Source organism: Myxine glutinosa, chromosome 1, assembly GCF_964187855.1.
Source record: "Myxine glutinosa chromosome 1, kmMyxGlut1.1, whole genome shotgun sequence".
NCBI classification, from domain to species: Eukaryota; Metazoa; Chordata; class Myxini; order Myxiniformes; family Myxinidae; genus Myxine; species Myxine glutinosa.
The window spans coordinates 305,809,811-305,836,192 of NC_136261.1; the positions used below are offsets into that span (position 1 = coordinate 305,809,811).

At 44.7% G+C, this 26,382-nt stretch overlaps 1 protein-coding gene across 12 annotated transcripts in view; it reads left to right on the top strand.

The window, feature by feature from the left end:
- The window catches only part of LOC137439601 (cadherin EGF LAG seven-pass G-type receptor 2), a 460,955-nt gene that overhangs the window by 179,754 nt on the left and 254,819 nt on the right, over positions 1-26,382 (top strand). For all 12 annotated transcript variants that reach the window (XR_010986965.2, XM_068135567.2, XM_068135551.2 and 9 more), the window contains exon 3: positions 18,549-18,771. Coding sequence is in view for 11 of the 12 variants with exons in the window: in XM_068135567.2 (XP_067991668.2) it covers positions 18,549-18,771 (223 nt within the window). In the remaining variant the exon portion in view is untranslated. The remainder of the gene's footprint in view (positions 1-18,548; positions 18,772-26,382) is intronic.

Here is a 26,382-nt window from a genome sequence, read left to right on the forward strand (position 1 = left end):
TCCACCAGATTATCACAGACACTGACAACTTCATGACAAACGAGATGGGATCCAGGCCTAACTAACGAGACCACCCGCAGCTCTCTCGGCCTTCTGGTTGCTTCACACGAACCCGACAAAGAACGTCTTCGTTTCGATAAATGACAATATCCAGCCGATAGAGGCCTTGCATCGCGTGGGCGTCGTCCATGGCAACCGGCTCCGGCCGCCATCTTGGGTGGCATAAACAACATGGCGGGAAAGCTGTCGTTTCGTCAGACGGACCTGTCAGTTTACGCCCGTAGCTTGCCCGTTGAGGCGTTTTCGCGGTATTGCGAGAAACCGAGGCTGTGTCATCTGCCTGTGGACCCGTGTGGATCCACAAGTACGCCACACGCACTCCACGGTCCACACACACTCCACACGTACGCCACACACATGCCACAAGTGTAAAGTATCTCGACAAACTGCGATCAATTGTCGTACGCGTTTATTCACTCTGCCAATCAAGGCCCGATTCACAGCAGCGCCATCCGAGCTCTGGCGTAGGGATACAACCCGGTCCCGGTGTAGGGATACAACGGTGAACATTTGCACTGCATACATGACATCCTCCCCTTTAAGTCCAAAATTACCAAGAGCAATATACGTGCTAGATTTCCAGAATTGACATTTCAAAAGCAACATTTCCAAAACATGTGAAAATATGTGTGCAAACGGTTATGAGAATAATGAAAATACGTGAAAATAGAACATGTGTCAACGTGAAAAAAAACATCTTCAAAGATTCAACCGGTCGGGTGCTTTTCTCTCACGCATTGAGCGTCGCGGTGTACCAGTGGATACAGAGTCCGAGGTGATTCCTTTGGGTCGCGGTGTACCAGTGGATACAGAGTCCGAGGTGATTCCTTTGGTCTCCACGAAGGGTGTAGCGTTTGCAGAGGTTTTCGGGGCATCCGAGCTGGCTGGAGCGGCCACGACGATCTCCGGCAGTGGCGGGTCGAACTGTTGTCCTGACTGTGACGATGCTACAGGCTCCATCGACTCACAGTGACGGTAGGTTATGTGGTCCTGATGTCGACGAATTTTGCGGCCGTCCTGCAGGCGAATCACACTGGACAGTGGACCTGGCTTCTCGATGATGTCTCCCGGTAGCCACGTCGCACCTGCACCAAAATTTCGGGCAAACACTGGATCTCCAATGTTGATACATCGACTGTTGGACGTCTTATCGTGCACCAACTTTTGATTAAGCTGGCTCTGATAAACATTTGATGATATGTCTGGTTTGAGATTGTCAAGTGTCGATCTCAAGTGTCGTTTCATCAATAACTCAGACGGAGCTGCTCCGGTTGTTGATTGTGGCGTGATGCGGTATTTGAACAGGAGACGAGACAGCTTTGTTTCCAGGGTTCCCTCCTGAAGTTTCTGCAATCCGGATTTGATGATTCCCACGGATCGTTCGGCCAAGCCATTTGAAGCCTGGTGATGTGGGCTGACAAACTTATGTTTGATGCCGTTCCGACGTGTGAACTTGGCAAACTCGGTACTGGAAAAACACGAACCGTTATCACTCACGATCATCCTGGGCAGACCATGAGTGGCGAAACAGCGTCTGAGTCTTTCGATGACAATGGCTGACGTAGTACCACGCGTCACATAGGCATCAATCCATTTTGTGTGCGCGTCCGTAATTATTAGAATCATGCTGCCGTTAATAGGCCCGGCATAATCGAGATGTAGGCGATGCCACGGTTCGCTGGGCCATTCCCAGGGATGCAGTGGCGCTTTCGCAGGTGTATTCCGGGTGCTCTGGCAGGGGTAACAATGTCGAACATGATGTTCGATATCAGCATCAAGATTCGGCCACCACACATAGTTTCTGGCGAGTGACTTCATCTTCACAATCCCGGGGTGACAGTCATGGATTTCATCCATGACCCTGGAACGCAGATTTTTCGGGATCACGACACGACATCCCCAGAGTAGGCAACCATTTTCCACGCTGAGTTCGTTTTTACGTGCTTTAAAAGCCGCAAAATCTGGGTCACCCTCAGGTAGCAAATGCCATCCAAGCTGTACAGCCTGGACAGTTCTGGACAGAACGGGGTCTCGTCGAGTATGAGTGCGGATCTGGCCAGAATCGACAGCACAATCTTCCAGATGATCCATCAGTGCGATAATGGATCCTGGTGTAGGGGAATCATCAACGGATTCTGGAAGGGGTAACCGACTCATGGCATCTGCATTTGTGATAGACGAACCGGGCTTATAACATATGGTGTAGTCATAAGCAGCGAGAAACAGGGACCAGCGGATGATCCTGGGTGGTAGTGTGTCAGATGTCGCCTTAGTTGGACCAAACAGACTGATCAGCGGCTTGTGATCAGTGCGAATCGTGAAATGATGTCCAAGAAGGTACTGGCGAAATTTGCCAACGCCGAAAACGATTCCCAATCCTTCCTTGTCAAGTTGGGAATAGTTTTTCTCTGCCGGGGTCAACGTTCTGGATGCAAATGCAACCGGTCTTTCTGTACCATCAGGCATCACGTGCGATAATACACTCCCCACTCCATACCGACAGGCATCGCATGTCAGCACAAGATCCTTCTCTGGATCAAAATGAACGAGAACATTGGACGATTTGAGCAGATCCTTAGAGGTCTGGAATGCTGATTGTTCACTAGACCCCCAGCTCCAGGAGACTCCTTTCCTCAAAAGCCGATAAAGGGGGCCCAAAACATCGGTCACATTCGGGATGTAACGACCATAGAACTGAAGCAAACCGAGGTATGACTTCAATTCGGTCACATCTCGTGGAGAAGGAGCATCCTTGATAGCTCGGACTTTCTCATCTGTCGGGTGTAGACCCTCGGCATCAATCGTATGACCCAGGTACGTGACTGATGGCACCATAAACTTGCACTTGTCTCGACGCAAACGTAGGCCGGAGTCCGAAATCTTCTTCAGAACTCTCTCCAGGTTCTGTAGATGTTCCGCGTCCGTACGACCAGTAACCAGAATATCATCCTGGTAACAAACGACGTTGCGTTCGGCGGCAAACAAACTGTCCATGACACGCTGATAAATTCCAGGTGCAGATTTCACTCCAAAACTAAGTCGGTGGTACCTATACAACCCACGATGCGTGTTGATGGTAAGATACTGTTTCGAATTCTCGTCCAAGCAGAGCTGTAGATAGGCGGATTTGAGATCGAGTTTCGTAAAAGTCTTGCCTCCCGTGAGACGAGCATAGAGGTCTTCGATCCTCGGGATTGGATATTTATCCAATGAAGAACACCTGTTCACGGTCATTTTATAATCTCCACATATGCGGATGGACTGGTCCGATTTTATGACTGGAACGATGGGCGCCGCCCATTCGGCATACTGGATTTGCTCGATGATCCCCAGATTTTCAAGATGATCCAGTTCCTTGTCAATCCGCTCACGCAGGGCGAAAGGGACTGGGCGAGCCCTGCAAAATATAGGATTGGCATCCCGGTCAACCCTGAGTTTAGCCGTATGTCCTTTCAAGGTTCCAAGCTCATCCTTGAAGACATCCGGGTACGTATCCAGCACATTTTTGAGTGTGTATGCTGCGGTAGGAGAAACATTGGCTGCCCGGAGTTGATGAATGCTTTCCCACTTCAGTCGAATTATGCTCAACCAGTTCCTGCCGAGTAAGGAAGGGCCCTTTCCAGGAATGACGATCAGGGGTAGGTGAAACTCAATCGTAGCCCACCGTGACATCACATGTACCGCAGGGAACAATCTTCTCACCTGTATAGGTGGAGAGTCCATAGGTAGTAGGTTTCAGATGGGGTCGGTCAGCATCACTCCACAGGTTTGTGAAAACAGCATGGCTGATGAGCGAGACGGCCGCACCAGTGTCGACCTCCATTTGCAATGGTCGATTGTTGACGACAACATTGGCAAGAAGAGGGTCCCGCCTATGGTGAGAATCAATATGAAGCAGGTCATACGATTCTGAGTTGTCGGAAACAGAGCTCACCTGGTCAAGCTCGGGTTCCTCCGAACCGATAAACTGATGAATCTTGTCAGCAGCTTTTCCTTTTCCCGATTTGCGAGTGATGCAAGCTGGAGCAATATGGCCAGTTTTCGAACAGAAATGGCAGGTGGCATCTTTGAACCGACACGTCTCCGGAGGGTGCTTTCCGTTGCACCGAAAACAGTTGTTGTGGGTTTGAGACTGCACTGGCTTCTGACGAGGAGCCTTGTTCCAACGTTGTGGCTGAACATGATCCAACCGATTCACAGCAGGGCTGGTACCAGATGAGCGAGTGGCACCGATGCTTGTAGCGTTGCGTTCAGCACTTTCCATGGAAATTGCGGTGTCTCTGGCATTTTGGAACGTCAGTCTTCTCTCAGCAAGCAGGCGTCTACGAGTGCGGTCATCGGACATGCCAACCACCAGCAAATCACGAAGCATGTCATCAATCGTGTCCCCAAACTCACACAGATGTGACAGTTTTTTGAGGTGTGCAATGAAGTCTGCGATCGACTGACCTTGCTGCTGTCTGCACATGTAAAAATTAAACCGACACAGGATGACTGAAGGAGATGGGTTGCAATGTTCCTTCAAAGCGGCCTTGAGCTCTGCATACGTGAGCTCCTGGATTGTCCGAGGCCGAATCAGGTTTTTAACGAGTGTGAACGTCTCACCTCCGCAAACGGACAGGAAGACGGCCTTCATCAGGCCTTCGGTCGCAATGCCGTTCGCCTCGAAGTAGAAAGACAAACGCTCAGAATACGTGTCAAAATCCCCCTCATGAGGGTCGAATTCATCGATATGGCCGAAAGATGTCATGGTCTAGATGTTTACCTTCGTCGCCATGTAAAGTACCGTCGCCTCCACATCGTCGCCATGTAAAGTATCTCGACAAACTGCGATCAATTGTCGTACGCGTTTATTCACTCTGCCAATCAAGGCCCGATTCACAGCAGCGCCATCCGAGCTCTGGCGTAGGGATACAACCCGGTCCCGGTGTAGGGATACAACGGTGAACATTTGCACTGCATACATGACAACAAGTACGCCACACACACTCCACACGTACGCCACACGTACGTCACACACACTCCACACATACGCCACAAGTACGCCACACACACTCCACACGTACGCCACACATACGCCACACACTCCACATGTACGCCACATGTACGCCGCACACACTCCACAAGTACGCCACATGTACGCCGCACACACTCCACAAGTACGCCACACACACTCCACACGTATGCCACACGTACGCCACACACACTCCACAGGTACGCCACACACACTCCACACGTACGCCACACGTATGCCACACACACTCCACACGTACGACACAAGTACGCCACACGTACGCCACACACACTCCACATGTACGCCACACACCACACGTACGCCACAAGTATGCCACACGTATGCCACACACACTCCACACGTACACCACACGTACGCCACACACACTCCACAAGTACGCCACACGTACACCACAAGTACGCCATACGTATGCCACACACACTCCACACGTACGCCACACACACTCCACAAGTACGCCACACACACTCCACACGTACGCCACAAGTACGCCACACACACTCCACACGGACGCCACAAGTACGCCACACATACGCCACACGTACGCCATACACACTCCACACGTACGCCATACACACTCCACATGTACGTAACCAAATGCCTAATCCTGCTTTTCGCTTCGCGAGCGAAGGTAACAACCTCATGAGCCATATTCTCACCTGAGAGCTGCAGTCAAGGCAGCTATGAAACTGTTTTAGCGTCGTGTCGTCCGGATGAAATCGGGCTGTACATCCGACAGCACAACAACTCTTTACCATCGTGTAGGGGGCAATTTATATGTGAGACGAGTTTCAAATTGCCGCCATGACGTATGGTGGCAGAAGCAATGTTTTGCCACCCAAGCGGTCACGTGACTAAAACGATGCCGTCACATGCAACTTCCCTATTGGATTCATGACGTCACGGCACACAAAACTACTCATATCTTTGGAACGGCTGGTTGGATTTGGACAAACTAAACGCAGTTTTGTAGGGGAGAACCGTGCGCGAACGTCGATACCAAATTGGAAAATAAAAATTGTTGACGCGCAGGGTCAAAATCGATGCGCGCGCTGACCAGAGACCGGAAATATATTTTTCTCGGCCTAATGTATCACAATGTATTTGTCCTACATGTTATTTATGTACAGGAGCTTTACATCACTGATATTATGGGTCGTCAAACATGGGAATGTTGAATGGGAATGTTGTTTTTTATTGACAATCAGAGACAGATATAAACTCGAGCGGGGTTGATGGTGCACCATCTCAAATCCCCACACTTCACACCTACAGTAAAGTTGAAGGATTCCAAAAACTTTTACCAGGAATGACCCAATATGAAACTTAGAATTTAAACAATTTCCCCGTCTTTACCCCTTTGGTAAATGCAGAAAATAGGGCAAAATGGAGAAGATTGTCATGGGGACCGCAAGGCTAACCCCCGCTCTTGCAGGGAAAATGGCCTTAAAATGCCTGTTGTTGTTGTTGTTGTTGTTGTTGTACCCCTTTGGTCCCTGGGCCATGAATTGGGGGTCAAATCCCAAAAAATCATTACATATTTCACGTGTTTCCCAAAGTGTATTGCATGTACAAAGTTCCATTTAAAATGTGCCTGTAATTGCATTTTTCTGTATTTGACCTTTGGACCCTGCCCATCGGGGTCAAATCACTATAAAAATTACCCATAGGGTGGGGTCAAACACATAAATGACACTGCACTTGCACCTTTGTGCCATGTGGTGATCATAACTACCAAGTTTGGTGAATTTCTGCCTGACTGTTTAGTAAGAGATAGCGTGACGGACGGACAGACGGATTGACGGAGCCGATTACAACATCCCCCACTTTTTAAAAATAAAAATGGGGATAAATAATGTCAATATCTTAACCTTAACTCTTTTGTTGCTTACCTTTTCCTTACCTCAGATTTTATCTTCTATTCGAGAATCACAAATTTGAGGCCTACCATGTAGCATAATCCAATGTTTGCTCCACCCAATCAGTGGTTTGTAATTTGGCCATGATAGTGGCCATGACCCACTCTTATCAAAGGTAAAAATGGAATTTTTATTTTCCACGTTACGGATGGGGAATCTTGCTTTAAATGTCTTTTGGAATATGGTGCACTGTGCTTCGAATAGCCTGGTGTTGGCTTAGCGGTTAGGGTGCCGGCTTGGGATGTTAGGATCTTGGGTTTGAATCCCGGTCGATCGCTGAATTAATGCCAGGTGGGTTTATTCAGCCTGTCATCCTTCCGAGGTCGGCAAAATTGAGTGCCAGTTCACTGGTAATTCCCTGTGTGTCGCAAGAGGCGACTAACAGGGTTGGTGGCAGGAAGGGCATCCGGCCATAAAACATTGCTTCAAAAAGAGGACCACGGTGCCCGAAAAAGGCCAACTCCCCCTGCTCTGCAGGGAAAAATGGCCTCTAAAGGTGGTTGTTGTTGTTTGTTGTTGTGCTTCAAATGCTGCGCTTCTTGCTGTTCTCAAAACAACAGTTATGTTAGTTTGATCAATTGCAAGCAGAATTCGAACCTTGCTCAAAACAACTTTGAGTAAAGCATTCTCCTGGTGAGCTGTTCAGACGAACGGCCTCAATATGTATAATCACAAAAAAATAATTTAATAATGTATACCAAATATGGTAAGTAATTGAATAAACCGTTTTCATGTTTGTTGGAGGAATCAGGGAAAGATAAATAAATAGACTTGATAATGTCTTCCTCTTCTTCATATTTTTAAAAATCTTTCTTCTCTTTAAATTTATATTTCCCTTATATTATTATTATATTATTATTATAATATTATTATTATATTATTATTATTATATTTATTATATTATTATATTATTATTATTTTATTATTATTTTATTATTATTTATTTATATTTTTTATTTCCCTTTATATTTTTTCTCTTTTCTTTATTTCTTTCCTTTCTTTTCTTCCCTTTATTTCTTTCTTCCCTTTCTTCTTTTCTTTAAAAAAAATCTTTTTTCTTCCTTTTTCTTCCCTTTATCTTTCTTTATTAGCGAGAAGCAATCTTAAAGAGCCTTGAGAGGAGGCCTTCAACAATACGTGCCTCATTTTGTTATAAACATTTTTGTTATAAAATTGTGTTTTTGTCGAGACTGTATCTATCTTTCGGTGTATGTACCTATAGCGTATCTTTTGGAAAATTTTCGGTGCTCCTCTCCCACCTCCCCCCAAGTCCTCCCGATGTCCCTGCTCTCAAATGTTGTGTTTGTGTCCTTCCCCCTCTTCCCCCTCTCTTTTGTGTCCTTCCCCCTCTCTCCCCATCTTGTCTGCCGCTCCCCTTGTTTTTTGTGTTTTGTGTGTCGGTTTGTCTTTGTGTGATTAATGTTAGCTCTTTCACGAGCCTCGATCTTGTATACAAAAAAAAAAAAAAAAAAAAAAAAAAAAAATTTGGCTGGATTGATTTAACACTTTAATATCGGAAAGACTCAGAGTGGCTGTTCATCATTGAATGCGATTCCCCGGGGAGTTCAGTCCAGAATTAGAAAAGTCAATGACTATAGCAATCGATCTTCCCACCAACCCAGATACTACCCAAGGGTGTGCGAGTAACTGTTGTGGAACCGGCATGATTATTACAGATGCAACGCTGAGACTATTCAGCATGCACTTTCGCATCTGAGCAAGCACTGGACCGGGTGGTGGTCGGTGTGTTCTGCACCAGGAGCTGGGTCGCAATGAGCAAAGTTTCTCGTGAGGTCAGAAAAGAATTGCAGTTGATTCGATTGACTGCTTTGAGCTCACGAAGCAACAAATTCAAGGGAGACCAAGTCAGCTGCCTCGAGTGCAGCAGAAGTGTCAAGAGTCATGACTGCTGCAGCTGTGTGGCTTTACCGACCTCTGTCTCATGCACACCTGCTGGCAAAATGTCCTGCCCGTCGCGTGGACTCTAATCATAGCCAGGCCACCTGTGAGAGACTACTTTCAATTTGTTTACCTGTCTGTGAGCAAAATTCTTTCCTCTTAATATCCCTTCTTTTGTAGCATGTGTGTCCATCATGTCCGTCAATGAAACGATCTGCTTTGTAATAATTCGTTATTGCAAACTGCATACGGCAATTTGGAGGAAACCGATGTGTCTTCAAAAGTTGCCCTAAACATTTAACTTCTTTGTTTGTTTGTTTTTACACAGTATGTTCCTTGCCATTAGGTCATCATTCTTCCTCCAATAAAAAAAAGTAAACTAGAAAGCATCTCAAAATTAAAAGCCTGTCCACATCCACTGTGTCCATGTTGGTTTTGTTTTCTTTGATTCTTTTAACTCAACTGGACTATGTCCAGCTGAGTTTTTGTCGACACCCAGTGTCCGTCGTCCGTCTGTCGTCTGTCTGTCTGTCTGTCGTCTGTAAACAATTCGACGTCTACGCTCTAAAAGTAACAAATATTGATTAAATTTGATAAAACTTGTTATGCAGCATCTTTAAGACATAAACTAGTTTGGGATTGCATTTGGGTGTTGCACGCCCAAAAATGGGCGCGGCAGGGCGGCCATATTGAAAATCAATTTTTGTCATATATATTTTAGCACATATAAACTATATCGTTTGTGGTTCTATTATGCATATTCTAACCATATTGATACAGACCAGTTGAGTTCAGGTTCCCTGGAACCTCTAGTTTTGTATACAAGATCGAGGCTCGTGTAAGAGCTAACATTGATCACAAAAAGACAAACTGACACATAAAACATATGATAAAATGGAGCGGGAGAACAAGATGGAGAGCAGGGACATCGGGAGATCTGTGGGAGGGAGAGGGCTTGGGGGGAGGAGGCATGGGAAGGGGGGGGGGGACAGGTAAAAAAACACATGGACACTGCTAGAACTTCCAGGAAAGAAGTTATAATAATAGTTTGTTGAAAATTTTATGGCAAAAGCTCAAATGGTAGAAAGGTTATGGCTTGGACAGACAGACGGATGGATGGACGGACAAACAGAAGTGATTGCAAAACCCCATCTCCCACTGCGTTAGGGAAATGGGCCAATGATGATTTGGTAACAGATTCATGAGGTGTTGTTAACATAATTCAACGATTGAGAAATACATTTTGAACATTGTGAGCGATGGTCTGATGTTGTAGGTTCTGGATTGCATGTCGTAGTAAGATCCCAGAGTAATTCTTTGTGCTTAAAATACCCAGCACCCAGCCCATGGGGCTTTATGCTGTAGTAATGGCAGTTATCATGTTACCTGCACGCAACGTCCAGGCACAGCTGCTGGGCATATAGGGGTGGTGGTGTGGACGAGTCCTTTGTTCCAAATAGGTGGTTTGGCATAGTATGGAGGTCAGGGTGAGATTATATAAGGTCAAAGGGCAAGAACCATAAGGAGTGTCGGTAGAAATTGGGCTGCCATTCGCTCGTAAAAGGGGCGGTCTGTGAAAGGAGGCAAGAGTGCTGGAGATTTGAAGCAGTCGTTAGTTTGATGCAATGGCAGCCTGGTAACGTGAGGGGTCAAGAGTTCAAATCCACTTCTGCTGAGCTACCTCCTTCCTCTTCACTGCCCGACCCCCATATTTTCCTCTTCCGTCCCCGATTCCCTTTGACTGTTATATGCACAGCACCTGTCAACCATGGACGAGCCAACACTGTGCAATTGTGTTTATCCATGCAGGTATTGACATGGAGGGATACCACAGTGGAGTGGAGGTGTGGAAGGGAGTGGGAGGGTCAGGGACGGAGAACAGCTGGGAAATGGACAGTGAAAAGAAACATAAAGAAAGTAGAAAATGGAAAGAGGGACGATGGTCAGAAGTAATAATGACTGGAGAGATGGTTGTAGACCCTGCGGGGAAGCTATCCTTTTGTCTCTCCGAAATAATTGTTTCAACTGCAGGAGTCCGTCTGTGATTGCATCAAGCTCACAGGATGGCCTGACATTGCCAAGAGCACACAACTGCCCCACCATGGCCGCAGGGAATGTTGTTATTGAAAGTGGGTCATGGAGTCCCCATTGCACAAAGAGGTAATACACGACTTGTGCAGGTGTCTCTTTGCCTTGAGCGTGCAATTATACTTGTACATGTTCAGCTGTCCTTCTCAACCAGCAGACGACAAGGTTTGGAGAATGGCAGACATTGTTTACCTGGAAATGCATCACCGCACCACGCCACGATGCGGAAACCTGGAAGCAAGGGCATGGAACCAACAAATCGGAGAGAAACTGAAGGGTGAAAGTACAAGAACTCCTCTACAAGTTTGAGCAGGCGATGGCAATTATCCGGTTAAGCACGACCATAGTCAAGGCAACGGTTACTCAAGGTTTTTTTTTCCTTTTCAACACTCTCTCTCTCTCTCTCTCTCTCTCTCTCTCTCTCTCTCTCTCTCTCTCTCTCCCCCTCACTTGCCGAGCCATGTAAAACGATCCGGCTGTTCCTTGGTTACCCGCTTGCTCATTCCTGAAAACAATCCTGTTCTCCAAGCTTGAAAAGCTAATTCCTTCAAGTGAATCATTAAACTGGCTGCCTTGTCTATCGGCACCTGTTCCTGAGTTTTTATGATGGCATTGGGTTTTTTTTCTTTCATCTCTGACCTGTAGCTTTTTTGTACACATGATTGACGACCGTGGGAGAGCTAGAGCAGCTAGAGCAGCGCGAGCAGTGAGAGCAGCGACAGAAGCGAGAGCAGCGAGAGCAGCGAGAGCAGAACGGAAGGGAACAATTTGGAAAGGGCGAAAACACCAGCAGCAGAGCCTGGTGTTGGCTTAACGGTTAAGGTGGTTGGGCTTGAGACGTCAGCGTCCTGGAGTGCTTGGGAATGGGGTCATTTGGAGTCATTTTTAACTGGATTGTGATTCGTTTGATTCCCATGACGACGATAGTTTCGTTTGTGAAGTCACTGAGATCCGACATGCTTGTCCGTGTTTTCCGCTGAATTTATCCTCGGACGCATTCCTCGTGCGTCATAGTTCATGAAGATCCTTGTACTCATGCGATTTGTCATGTCCATGCCCATTTCACTGCACCTTGGCTTCTGTTCCTTTTTGTGGTACTGAATGCTGCATTTTTGCGAGGGGAGGAGGATGGGTGTGGGTGGAAGCCACGAAATGGAGTGGGTGTTCTGTATGTGGGAATTTGATATAGCTATGCTTGTGGGTGGGCACGGGATATCCAGATAGGTGTTGCCCTTTGCTCTCGCACACCTGCTGTCTCCAAAGCCTCTGCTGGTTCCTAATTCGACACTGTCTTGCTGACGTGGCATTTCGCTGATCTGTTCACTCATTTGTGCTTTTTGATATCTTCTATCTATAATTCCACTAATCTCTGTCTGTACGTTTGTTTGTCTGTGACCGCTGTTTCTCGACAACCACGGGTCCGATATACTTTTAACTTGCCAGGTATATTGCTGGGGACCCGAGGATGTGCCTTTTCAAGGTTTCATATTAATCGGACAATTACTTACCGAGCTATGTCCAAAAAACGATTCAACCAATCAGAGAGCAGCGAACGATCGCGTGTGCCGAACGTGGCGGGCACACTCTGCCTCGGATGGCACATTTGAGAGCGTATTCATTTATTTCACGTTTGCAAACTATGTTGGCGTTAAACTATGTTTTACAACTAATAAAAACGAATTTGCGTTTCATTCGCTTTCCTGCGCGTTTGTGCACGCGATGGCGATTTCTTTACCAAACTCCGGAAGCCGTTCGCTTTGGACCAAACCATTGCATGTAAATAGAGGGGGGGGATTGTCACCACTCGCAAGCCGTTCGCTTTGGACCAAACCATTTCATGTAAATAGAGGGGGCGGGGGGGGATATAATTTTAGATATAGATATAGTACGGGCATGCCCTAGTCTCTTTAAATAAGCATTTTCTTCTTACCCTGCGCTCGCAAAGCGAAAAGCAGAGTTCGGCATTCGGTTCCATACGTACATGTGGCGTGCGTACGTGGCTGCATTTTTATAATTCATTTTCTCGGCAAACGTTGGTCCGATTGACACGAAATTTTACCATGAGAATGCCTCCTCCTGTAGAATTTTTTATTCATGATTATGACGTCATAGGTCACGTGGTACGGACGCCATCTTGGAAAAACGTTACACCTCTATATCTCCCAAACCACTCAATGGAAAAAAAATTGAAACATGACTCATTGTCAAGTACTCCCAATGGGGAATAAGATATGTTGATGATGATGTCATCGGTGCCTTGATTATGACATCATAATTCAACAAATACAATGCTTCATCTGATCAGTATGATTTTTTTTCTCTTCCGCTGGTGGTCTGATGGACACTAAATTTTCACTGTAGGAGCGCCTGCTCCTGCAGAATATTTTAATGATAATTATGATGTAATAGGTCACGTGGTACAGGCGCCATCTTGGAAAAACTGAAAAAAAACGTTACACCTCGATCTCCAAATCCGCTCCATGGAAGAATTGAAAATATCGGTGTTGGTGTTGTTAATGATGTCATTGGTATCGTAATTATGACATCATAATTTCACAGGATTAGTCTCATCAGTTTGAAATTTATTGAGCCTGATCGATGCAACAATTATATTGGAGAATATAAATGTATGATGTCATTACTCACGTGGTCTGGCAGCCATATTGGCACCCCCTCCCACCCCCACCCCCCCCCCCCCCCCCAAAAAAACGTTCAAAAACAGAAGAGTTGGCTGACACCAAGTTGACTGCACATGGTACGTATTCTTTGAATACCATCTAGTTTTACTCTGCCACCATTTTGGATGGCTTAATAGCCAGCATACTTGTATCTCGGTCGGGAAAACACAAATTTCAATCCTAGATTCATGACACCAGAATAAAATGGATTTAGGATCAAATTTGATTTAATGGCACGTGGCCATATTTTTCCACACTCATCTATCGTAATTCCCCACTGATCATTTGATTTTTTCCCAATCCCCCATTCCACCCCACCCCATCCTTCCCTCCCTGTTCTGCATGTGAGTGCAAACATAGTTAATTACCCCGGCAAAAGTGGATGGAGGTTATTTTTTCACCCCTGTCTGTTTGTTTGTCTGTCTATTTGTGACCAGGATTTCTCAAAAAGTTGTGGATGGATTCAGACAAAACTTGGTGGACAGGTTGGCTGTGTTACAAGGAAGAATTGATTCAATTTTGTTGAAGATTCGAATTCGGATATGAGAATTTTAAAAGTGATTCTTCACCATTGAGTGATGGGCTAAAACCGATATATAGACTAAAATATAACGATATAACGGCGATAAAGATTATAACGGCTATATAACGGCTATATAACGGCTATAACTATATCAACCGATTATAACGGCTAAAACCGATGTATAAAACCGATATATAGCACATCCCCCAAAATCTCTGAAAGTCATGGACAGATTCGGATGAATCTTGGTGGACAGGTTGGGTGTGTGACAAGGACAAATCGATTAGATTTTGGTTTAGGTCCGAATCCGGTTATGAGAAATGTTTAATTTTTAAAGTAATTCCATTGAATGAAAGGAGCAAAATTATATGTAGCATGAACTACTATATAAGAGATGTTGGTCTGTGTTTCGCCATTTTTCTCAGAGTTTGCTGAACAGATCTTCGTCAAACTTTTAGAGGTTCATCAGTGAGAGCCTGGAAGTGTTTTAGGCAAAAAAAAAAAATGTGAAAAAAGAAAAGTTCGTTTTTTTTGAGTTTCTTTTTTTTTTAATCGCTCGATAGTGCCTAAGCCTTTTAAAATTAATGACAGTTATATACAAGTACACATTCGCATAAATAAATACAAACCAATCACCAGACATTTGAATACAAATAAATCAAACAATTACGGAAGTGTACGAAGTTGGAAGTACGGCTTCTTCTTCTTCCTGATTGGCATCACACTTAACTCAAACGTGATGAATGCCACATTCACCCACCAGCATATATATGAACCCCCTTCCTCTCCTGCCTCCCCCCTTTCTGCCCCTCCCCCCTCCCGCCCTCCCCATACCCCCCTTCCTCCCCCCTTTTTTTTTTTTTTTGTATACTGAATCGAGGCTCGTGAAAGAGCTAACATTTATTTCACAAACAAATCAACCAGACAAACAAAATATGTAAAAAGAGGGAGCGGAAGATAAGATGGGGAGAGAAGGGGAAGCACACAAACACAACATTTGAGAGCAGGAAGATGTGTGGGAGGGAGAGGGCTTGGGGGGAGGAGGCGTGGGAAGGGGGGGGGGCGGGGTGTGGGAGAAGTATAAAACACAAGGACACCAAGGACTTCCAGGACAGAAGTTGGTATTTCAAAAAAGTGGATTTGGGGTGAAATTAGCGGAGGTAGAAAAGATCAAGGTTTTGGATGGGGGAAGATAAGAGATGGTGGTGAACAGCTGTTTTAAAGACCTGGAGGGTGGAGTGGGATTGAAGAGAGTGAGGGAGTTTGTTCCAGAGGCGGGAGAAAAGAGGAGTGAAGGTGAGCAGAGAGTCTTGATTTTGGCAGTTTAACCATAAGAAGGTTGCAGGCAGATCTTGTGTGACTTGTAGGAATATTTGGGGGACAGAGCCCAGAGAGAGCTGGGGGGGGGGCAAGGCAAGAGAGGAGTCGGGAGAAGACGGAAAGACCAACAACCTGCCTGCGGTGAGAGAGTGAAAGGCCCTTGGAGTTAGCTTCATCGCGGGAGATTCCAATGATTCTGAACGCTTTGATTTCAACAGCGTGAAGACGAGCTAGGTGTGAGGCAGGAGCACCAGCCCAGAGGGGAGAGCAGTATTCCATTGAGCTGCGGATGAAAGCCTTATATGTGGTGAGGAGCTCAGGTGTGCCAAGGAAGGACTTCACACGACGGAGGATGCCCAGTCGGCGACTGGCTTTGGAGGCCAGATTTGAAATGTGGTTTTCCGAGGAAAGATCATGGCAGATAGTGAGACCCAAAAGCTTGAGTGACAGAACTTCTTGGAGAGGATTATTCAGAAAGTGGATGGGAGGGTTGTCCAGTCGGTCTTTTCGGAGAGACATCGTAAGAGTGTGAGATTTGTCAGGATTGAAAGACATGTTGCACTTGTTTGCCTAGTCTGTGATTTTGTCCAGGTCTGCAGAGAGTGAGGAGGCTGCAGACTGCCGATCTGAGGGATGAGGAATGGAGCGACAGAGAGTAGAGTCATCAGCAAAGAGATAGAGAGGATTTTCAAAAGAGTCAGAGAGATCATTGATGAAGACCAGAAAAAGCACAGGGCCCAGAACACTGCCTTGGGGAACTCCAGCCTGAACAGGAAGAGGAGATGAGAGAAACCCATTCAGGGCCACACGTTGACTACGACTAGAGAGGAAGTCCACCAACCATGCGTGGAGATTTCCATGGATACCAAAGGAGGAGAGTTTGGTGAGCAGAGCGGGGTGCCAGACCGTATCGAAGGCACGTGATATGTCAAGGGAGACAGCTCTAATTTCCAGTTTGGCATTGAGGACCTCCATCCATTGTTGAGAAAGCAGAAGCAGCATGTCCAGAGTTTCCCCCCTTTCCCCCTCTCCCCCGCTCTTCCCGTCCTCCTCTTCCCTCCCCTTCCCCCCTCCCCCACCCAGCAACGCCAGGTACTTCTGCTAGTATTTCATAAAGTTATGGACGACTTGTAACAAAACTTGTTGGATGAGTTGGGTGTGTGATAAGAACAAGCCGATTAGAGTTTGGTTCATGTCCAGATCCAGATTTTTTTTTTTTTTTTTTTTTTTTTTTTTGTATACAAGATCTAGGCTCGTGTAAGAGCTAACATTAATGACAAAAACACAAACGGACACATAAAAAACTTATAATAAAGGTAGCAGGAGCCAAGATGGGGAGAGAGAGGGAAGCACACAAGTATAACAGCAGAGAACAGGGACGTCGGAAGATCTGTGGGACGGAGCGGGCTTGGGGCGCGGGGGGTGGGAGAGGGGGGGGGGGGTATCTCCGGCCTATTAGTGGGATACAAAGGAAAACTGATCAGCCTGGAGGATGTGTGCTCTCTACCGGGTGCTATTTTAGTTAACTTTGTGTTTTTCTATATGCCTACCATATTTTGAGCATGCCAAACGATAATTTTCCAACAACTTACTTTCTATTTTTCTTTATTTGGAAAACCACAGGGACCCCATGAAAATGCTGTTGTTGTTTGACTTTTGAATTAAAGTTCATTGTGGTTTGACTAAAAATTGTACTGCTTTTACTATAAATCCAGGAATGATAGGAATGCCATCATCATGTACAAAACCTGTTATGTCTTTTTGATAATTCTCGATGTCTAGACTGAAAATGACCAAGGTGGGCTTCATAACCACCACCACCCCCCCCCCCCCTCTTAAACCATATGAAAGTCCTCGTTTCACTATTGTTCGTGGTCACAGCGATTCTTAAAAACAAACTCATGTGCTGTTCTAAGATCTGAGGTTACCATATACATTTCGTTGTAAAGTATGGTAGTGTCGTGATAATAAACATATGTTAGTTGCATGGATTGTCGGCCCATCGAACATATGTTGAACCAGAATTTCTCCCAAGTGTCCTCTTCCTGCAAAGGATGGCACTGAGGCATTCAGGGTGTGCAAGCAGGATGAACTGATGTGGTTTTTTCCTCCAAATAAAGGGGGGGAAATACCCCATTTACATTGTTTGACCTACAATTACTGTTTGGCCAAGACAGTTCTTAACAAATCACCCAAACAGCTTTATTGAATTGTGTGCACCTTCTTTGTGTTTTTATAGCTGTATTTTTTAGCTCACCTGGAACGAAGGAACGAAATACCAAAATATGTATTTATTTTCTTTGTTTATTTAAAGTCTTATGATTATGTTAGTATGAGTCTACATGCTGCCCTGTCTTCTAGCAACCATTCAAATTGGTTTAAAATACCTTTAGTCTGTGCAGTATACTGTTTATTCTACCAGGTGAGCGCCAGGGGTATTTGCCACTATGTTTTATATTGCTTTGAGAAGTATTACTATATATTATTTTGTGTGCTCCTCCCATATCCACATTTAAAATGTTCCTGTTATTATAGAATAATTAATGTTACCTTTTGAACCGCTGCTTTAAGCTCCCATTCCGACGTCTTCTTCCTCAATCAGAGAAAGAGGAGCAGTGAAGCTCGACGTCAGCTTCTTTTTCCTCAATTCCAGAAAAATGTGCTTTTAAAACATTCATCTTTTTGATGAAACGGACACAAATTTTTATTCCAAGTAAATCGATAATTATCAGCCTTCCAGTGGCACCATTAATATTACTCTGCAACAGCAGGAACACTTTAGAATGAAGTGTGACACACACACACACACACACACACACACACACACACACACACACACACGGTCTCCTTTTAGTGATAGATGAACCTTTTCAAAAACGAATATGTTGTTCGTTGTAAAAGAAATTTATTTGTTGGAATGAGTGCACCCTGATGCTAATACTATTTATAGGACGATGACCTCGCATTGTTTGGAAGGAGACCTCATGTATGACAGTGACATCCCTACCCCACATATGTACCCCATCCAGGTGACTACTGTGAGGTGAACAAGCTCTCAGGGCGCTGCCAGCCAGGCGTGTGTCGGAATGGCGGCACATGCGTGAATGTCATTCCTGGTGGATTCCGCTGCAGTTGTTTGGGCAGGGAGTATGAACATCCATTTTGCGAGCTAACTACGAGGAGCTTTCCTGGGGCCTCCTTCGTCACCTTTAAGGGTTTGCGGCAACGGTTTCGTATGGACATCACTCTCACGTAAGCCTCATGTTGCTCTTTTTCTTAGATAGATAAGCTTGTTAATATTTGATTTTTCTGTCACCTCTGCCTTTATTTAGATCTTTTTCTTTGATTGTTTTTACATTTTGTGTATTTGTGGTGTCAAGCAGAAATATATTCTTTTTTTGTTGTGCAGGTTTTAAGAATTTGTCTATTTTCTAAATAATGATGTGGATTACTGCTCATTGTATTTGATTTCGACCTCTATCACTACATCTCTATGTCTATTTCTCACTCTCTCTCTCTTTCTCTCTTTAATATCGTTTTAGATCTCGTTTTGCCTTTTTGTGCACTCTCGACGAACTTTCCACTTGTATTTTTGTTTTTATTCCCATTTTTCTCTCTACTTCACAAACAGGGGAAGTTGATCTGACTAGCAGCCCCATATGAATCACGAGCATGTGATATATATATATATATATATATATTTTTTTTTTGATGTTGAAGGCTCCAGGCATGGACTGTATAGTCCTCATCGAGGCCAGGCATAAATAAAAGAGCTGCATTGATGGAAAAGTAAAGAACGTTTTTGAAAAGGTTCTTTTTTGGGGGGTGGGGGTGATCTGTTTCTGTTACATCTGTTCTTTTTGAAAAGGAAGGTCTTTAGAAAGACATGAGAAGGTAAAGAGTTCCAGAGTAATATAATCCCAGTTCAATTCCCACATCCCATATGTGTTTTTGTGCATTGTCTACTAATGTCCTTGTAATTCATGTAAAAGTACAGTGCTATTTACTAATGTTTTCGCCCTGCCTGTGATTTATGTACAGGCCTTCAATTAATGTAAATAATTAAAGGGGAATTTTTGTTTTCCGAGTAGTAAACAATGTTGTAATGCTTTCCAGCTTAAAGGTTTCCACTATTTATTTGTTTTTAATTCACCTTGTATCGATCAGCCTGTCATGTTGATAAGGAATTCACTCTGAAGCAATTTTCCAAGATTGCTAATAGATGGAGATTCCTGCAAATCCACCTTTACACACGGCCATTTTGGTTGATGGTCTGACAATCTGTCCTTTGGAGATCTCTCTCTGTCTCTGTCTCTCTGTCTCTGTCTCTGTCTCTGTCTCTCTCTCTCTCTCTCTCTCTGTCTCTGTCTCTGTCTCTCTCTCTGTCTCTCTCTCTCTCTCTCTCCCTCTCTCTCTCTCCCTCTCTCTCTGCCTCTCTCTCTCTCTGTCTCTCTCTGCCTCTCTCTCTCTCTCTCCCTCTCTCTCTCTCCCTCTCTCTCTCTCTGTCTCTCTCTGCCTCTCTCTGCCTCTCTCTCTGCCTCTCTCTCTCTCTCTCTCTCTCTCTCTCTCTCGCTCCCTGCAGGCCGTTTGCGTTGGGCGTGGCGTCATGGCGGCTGTGAGCAACTGCTCTGTGTTGTAGTGAGTTCTTTGTGAGATTTCCTCCTCTCCTGCCCTCCTCTGCCCCCCCCCCTCCCTCTCCTTTCCATCCTGTGTACTTTGGCATTTTGTTTTCATCCTTTCTACACCTTTGTCTTCGAGAGAGAGAGGTTTGAGAGCGGAGCCATTTTGGGTGCGGCCAACCAGCTTCGATGATGCTTTGTAAGCCTTTTTGTGCTTATAATGCACGTTTATTATTTATTCTAGTTTGATTTATTTCGGTTTGGTACCTACTTGTCCGGTTCGGACAAGTGGGGGGTGTTAATTCGCTGGGATGGCGAATGCACGCTCTCGGTTAGAGGCGTTCGACAACTTAACAAGGAAGCATGCATTTGTGTGTGTTCCACCCGAAGGACCTCCACCGAGGACATTGTTTTGTCGGTGGGGGAAATAATCGGTTGTGAGAATGTACGAGCAGCGTCGAGAATGAATCAAAAAGTTGTTGTATTTGTGTCCGATGAAAAATACGTTCACGATGTTGTTAGTGCGGGTTTAACCACAGAGACAGGTCTCTTTGTCTTGGCGTCCCCTATGGACACTCCGTCGATGAGGGTCGTCATATCTAACGTACCCCCATTTATAACCTGCAACCAGCTGATGTCCATTCTGTCCCGATACGGAACAGCTGTGTTGAAAATCACAATGAATCCGCTCCGGTCTCAGGATGAACGTGTTAAACACGTGATGAGCTTCAGACGGCAGGTGTATATGGTGCTCCCGGATCGAGGCGATGACACGGGGTTAAACATCACGTTCAAGGTAAAGGTGAACAACCATGAATGAGTACCAGATGTATGCGTCATCGGCCTCATTAACATGTTTTCATTGCGGAGCTTTTTGCCATGTGAAAAGGTTTTGTCCGAAGGTATCATGTGTAATGTGCGGTGAAGCAGGTCATAGTGACGCTGATTGTAAAAGAGATAACACCCCGGTCTCTAACGTACAAAACAAGGTCAACCGAAATACCCGAACGGTTCCTACCGCCACTCCCTCACACTCGAGGAGTAGGGATAATACTCCTGTTCGTGTTAGTGAAAACGACAACACCGCTGATTCGGTAAATAATGAAATAATCCCAGATAACCCACCTGTGGTGGCAGATGCTATGTGCAGTGAGGAGATGGAAGAAAATCCCATTGTGGTGACAAAAAAACGAAGAGCACCTGGTGCTTGTAACTCCAACATTACTTTGAAAAAGGGAGTGTTGGATAAAGAGAGTGTGGGTGCAGACGCCCTGGAACGTCTTTCTCAGGTGTCCACAAGCTGTATTGACACCAGGGAGAAGGAACCTGAATTAATTAATTCTGAAACATTATCGGGCAGCACCGAAAACTTGGGAGAAAAAGTAGATGGTGAGACTAAAGATGATGGTGAGCTCATTAGTGAGCCGCCACCTTCACTACCTGCTGAGACCGAGCGGATTGGGAATGTCTCAGCCCCAAGCTCCTCTTTACCAATGCAAGATCTAAATCATGACACTGGTTCGTCAACTGAGCCAGTGAACATCTCCCTACAGGAGGGTGAAGCCGAGATTTCAGCTCCTGCTGAATGTCCCGGGTACCAGAGTGAAGATGACTCTACCATAGAACATTCCAGCAAATCTTCGGACTTGGCTGGAATCAAAATGGGGACTGTGCAGACTGATACATGTGACCCGGGCGGAGCTGTTTCTGATTTGTCAGAATCAGAGGATGAAGTTGAGATGACTGAGTTGTCTCAATCTTCATCGTATCAGTCATCCATAGCCCCTCAACTTGTTATTTCTTTTCTGAATGACACCTACCGACAGCGAAATGTGATTGTAAAAGATCATTTTCCTGATTTAATTTCATTCATCCAGCCTGCAAAGGACATAATTAGGAGGCCGGATGAATTTCATTTAACAAGGTCGCTGTTTCATCGGCTTAGAAAGGCTGTTACAAAAGCAGGGAGCGAGATTTCCCAACAACCGCTCACGCCTTTTGATAACCCATGAAAAAAATCACCTTTGGAACCTTAAATATGAACGGCGGAGGTGCAAGCCAAAACCGCCAGGTTCAGGTGAAAAGTTTATTTGAGCGCAAGAAAATTGATGTACTCTTACTCCAGGAAACCCATATAATACAAAATGTGGAGTCCGACTGGTGTCGCCTCTTTAAAGGACAATGTTTTTTTAGTAACATGTCTTCTTCTTCTGCTGGTGTAGTCTTTTTACTCAGACCAGGCCTAGTACCTGAGTCATGCCTCTTCCAGGAGGTGATTAAAGGCCGGTTTATTTCATTGGAACTGGTCATTAAAAAATTTCGGTTTACACTATTCAACGTTTATGCACCAAGTGAGAGTGTGGAACGAAGAGCTTTCTTTTCATCTTTAATTCGACACATGCAGTCGATAGATCTCAATAATTGTATTTGCATGGGGGGTGACTTTAATTGCACCTTTAAACCCAGTATAGACCGAAATACAGCAGAACCTCATCCCGAAGGTAGTACTGATTTGTTAAATTATTTTTCGGCAGTGGGTGTGCTAGATGCATGGAGACTGCATTACCCCAACAAATCTGAGTATACTTGGGGACGATGTGCCAATGGGAGAATGACCTTCACTAGACTTGACCGTTGGTACATAAACTCACAGTTCAGGAATGCGGTTATCTCTCCAAATCATTTTCCATCTTTGTTTTCTGATCATCATTTAGTTACCATGGGCCTCTTTTTCCCTCAACCCTTACGCAAAAGTGCATACTGGAAATTCAATACCAGCCTTCTCGAAGATGCTTTGTTGAAAGACGCCTTCCGTGCTTTTTGGGTCATCCAACTTTCAAAAAAGCCCTCTTTCTCTTCTTTAGCATTATGGTGGGATAACACAAAAGCTCAGATTAGAGTGTTTTGTCAGCAGTTTGTTTCAAATGAAACTGACGTAAAAAATATAACAATGGCTTGTTTAGAAGCTGATATTATACGGTTAGAGTGTAAACTGGCTAAAGATAACAACAGAAGAGACCACAGGTTATTGGTTGAAAAGAAGGCTCAACTGAGAGAGCTGATTCAGGAGAAAGCAGCAGGCCTGTTAATCAGATTAAGAATAAACAATTTAAAGGTATCAGACACCCCGAGTAAATCTTTCTTCCAAATGGATTTTGTAAACAAGTCACCCAAAACCCTTTTCTCTGTACAAGACTTTAGGGGAAACATGGTTGCCAACCCTGGAGATGTAAGGTTGTGCATTAGAGAGTTTTTTTCAAAAGTTTATGCAAAACAAAATGTTTGTGAGCAAACCATGGAATTTTTAACTTCTCACCTTTCATCCCTAACTGAGCCTCAGTGCCTGGGCCTGGATTCAACAATTACTTTGCCTGAGCTAACGCAGGCCCTAAGTGAAATGGACTCGGGGAAAGCTCCTGGGATTGACGGCCTACCGGCAGAATTTTTCTTGGCTTTTTGGGACCTTTTGGGCCCTGAATTATTGAATGTCCTGGAATCATCCTTGGTGCTTGGAGAACTCCCACTAAGCTTCAGAAGAGCAGTGATGTCGCTGATTCCAAAGACTGGGGATCTACGACAGATAAAGAATTGGCGGCCGGTCTCGTTATTATGTACGGACTACAAAATATTGTCAAAAGTGTTGGCCAGTCGGTTGAAGACGGTAATCGGTGATCTAGTCCACCATGATCAGAATTACTGCATCCCAAACAGATCTATTTATGATAATAAGTTTTTGATTAGAGATTTAATGGAATGTGATTGCTTGGAAAAAGATTTTGGGATAATATTCCTTGATTTGGAAGGGCTTTTGATAGTGTGGATCATGTTTTTTTGTATCGTGTGCTAGAAGCATGTGGCTTTGGTGTCAATTTTAGGGCCGACGTGACTTTGTTGTACAACAATATATTTAGTTTATTTAAAATAAATAACGAACTCAGCTCTCCGGTACAGGTTCAAAGAGGGGTGAGACAAGGATGCCCGGTTTCTGGGTTATTATTTTCCTTGGTAATGGAATCGCTCCTAATTTTATTTAGGAAAAATATTTCAGGAGTGACTGTATCCCCTGGGAGTCCTTCAGTAGTTGTATCGGCTTATGCAGATGATGTCTGTGTGGTTGTTAAGAAGGAGAGTGATATCCCAGCACTTGTTGAATGTTTAAATCTTTTTTGCCTTGCTTCTTCTTTGAAGTGTAACTGGGACAAGAGTAAGGCCTTATGGATTCCCTGTCTCAAGAACATTCCACCTGGAAGAGTGCTGGTACCACCTGTGCATCTACCAACAAAGTTAAAATGGGTGGAAGACGGAGTCAAATACCTTGGGGTTTTCCTGGGATCTCCACATTACGTCCTCAAAAATTGGGACGGGATTGTTGAGCATGTCAAAAAAAGACTGGGACTGTGGAAACAAGCTCTGCCCCACCTTTCCTACAAAGGCAGGGTTCTAGTGGTTAATAATTTGGTGGCTTCTTCCCTGTGGCATAGGTTTATCTGCCTTCAGCCGCCAGAGGCACTACTAAAGGCAGTGCAGAGGCTACTCGTGAATTTTTTTTGGAGTGGTCACCATTGGTTACGACCAAATGTCATATGTAGCCCCTTGTCTGAAGGTGGCCAGGGACTGATCGACATAAAAAGTCGTATCATGGCTTTTCGGCTGTGTACCATTTCGGCTGCTGTACAAGGAACGACTGCCAAGCCGACTTCTGGCCTATCACGTGCTGCGAAAAGCAAGCGGGCTCGGATACAGCCTTGAACTTTTCTTAGTCCAACTCCAACATGTCGACACATCTCATCTACCATCATTCTATCAGAGCCTTCTGAATGCCTGGCAAAGCCTTTCGACTACTCGCCAGCAAGAAACCTATGCTCCAAGCATGTTTGTGGAAGAACCCCTTTTTTACAACCCGCTTTTTCCTGCAATTCCAAGAAGCCGAGACTTTTATCAACACTTTATTACAGCGGGCATAATCAAAGTGTTGGACCTCCGCCATGATTCTGGTTGGGGTTGGAAGACGGTGCAAGAGATAGCTGATATGACTGGAATATGGTCAAACAGAATAATTGGAAGAATCCTGAAGGAAATAGTAAAGAAAAGCTTCCAACTTGGACTAAGATGGACCCAGGAAGTTTTGGTGACATCCAATGACTGGCATTTTCCTGGTTTATTGGTACAGCCCAGTCACGGAGACTTGCCCCCAATTAGTGAAGGACAAAACATTTTTCAGAAATGCAGTAGTAAAGACCTGTATCGGTTATGCACTGCAGTTCTGCTTCGGAACTCACCGTTAAATGCAGTGGCCAGGTGGAAAGGGCTAATGCTGGAAGGACTCCCATCTGAGCCTGTATGGGAATCAATATACAGTAAGCTGGTAAGCAAAAGGACAGGTGATCTCCAGTGGCAAATGATACACTGGATCATTCCATCTAATAAATTAGTGAGTCATTTCGCGCCCACATCTACGTGTTGCCTGTTCTGTGTTTACACAGAGGATGTGTTCCATGCGTACGTTGATTGTGCAAGGCTTGTGCCTTTATTTCAATGGCTGAACTACATGGCTGGAAAAATGAAGATCACTTTTTCTCTGCGATTATTTATTTTTGGTTTCAATGATATGAAAGAACATGTACATATGTTGTTTTTGTTTTTAGTGGCCACGGCGAAAATGGCAATTTATTTATCGAGGAAGGAAAAACTGAAAGGAAAGCCGATTGGGCAATGTGATGTCTTGTTCTTTTTTAATGCCTTGATATCTGCAAGACTCAAACTTGAATTTTGTGTTTCTGAAAGAAAGAAATGTATTGATGAGTTTATGAACATCTGGTGTTTTGATGGGATCTGCATGGTGCAGGAGAATGAATTGATGATATATTTGTAGGTTTGTTTGGATTGAATCAGTGTGTGGTCGGTTTTTCTGTTGTTGTTTTTCTTTTCTAGTTCATTGTACTGTTTTGATTTCCTGTCATTATCTCTTTTTCTTTTTCTGTATTTTTGATTATTGTGCCTGTATTGAATAGTATCTTCACCGACTGGCTTGTATTTTTATATTTTTGTAATAAAAAGTCAAAAAAGTCAAAAAAAAGTCTCTCTCTCTCTCTCTCTCTCTCTCTCTCTCTGTCTCTCTCTGTCTCTCTCTGTCTCTCTCTGTCTCTCTCTGTCTCTCTCTGTCTCTCTCTGCCTCTCTCTCTCCCTCTCTCTCTGTCTCTCTCTCTCTGACTCTCTCTGTCTGCCTCTCTCTCTCTGCCTCTCT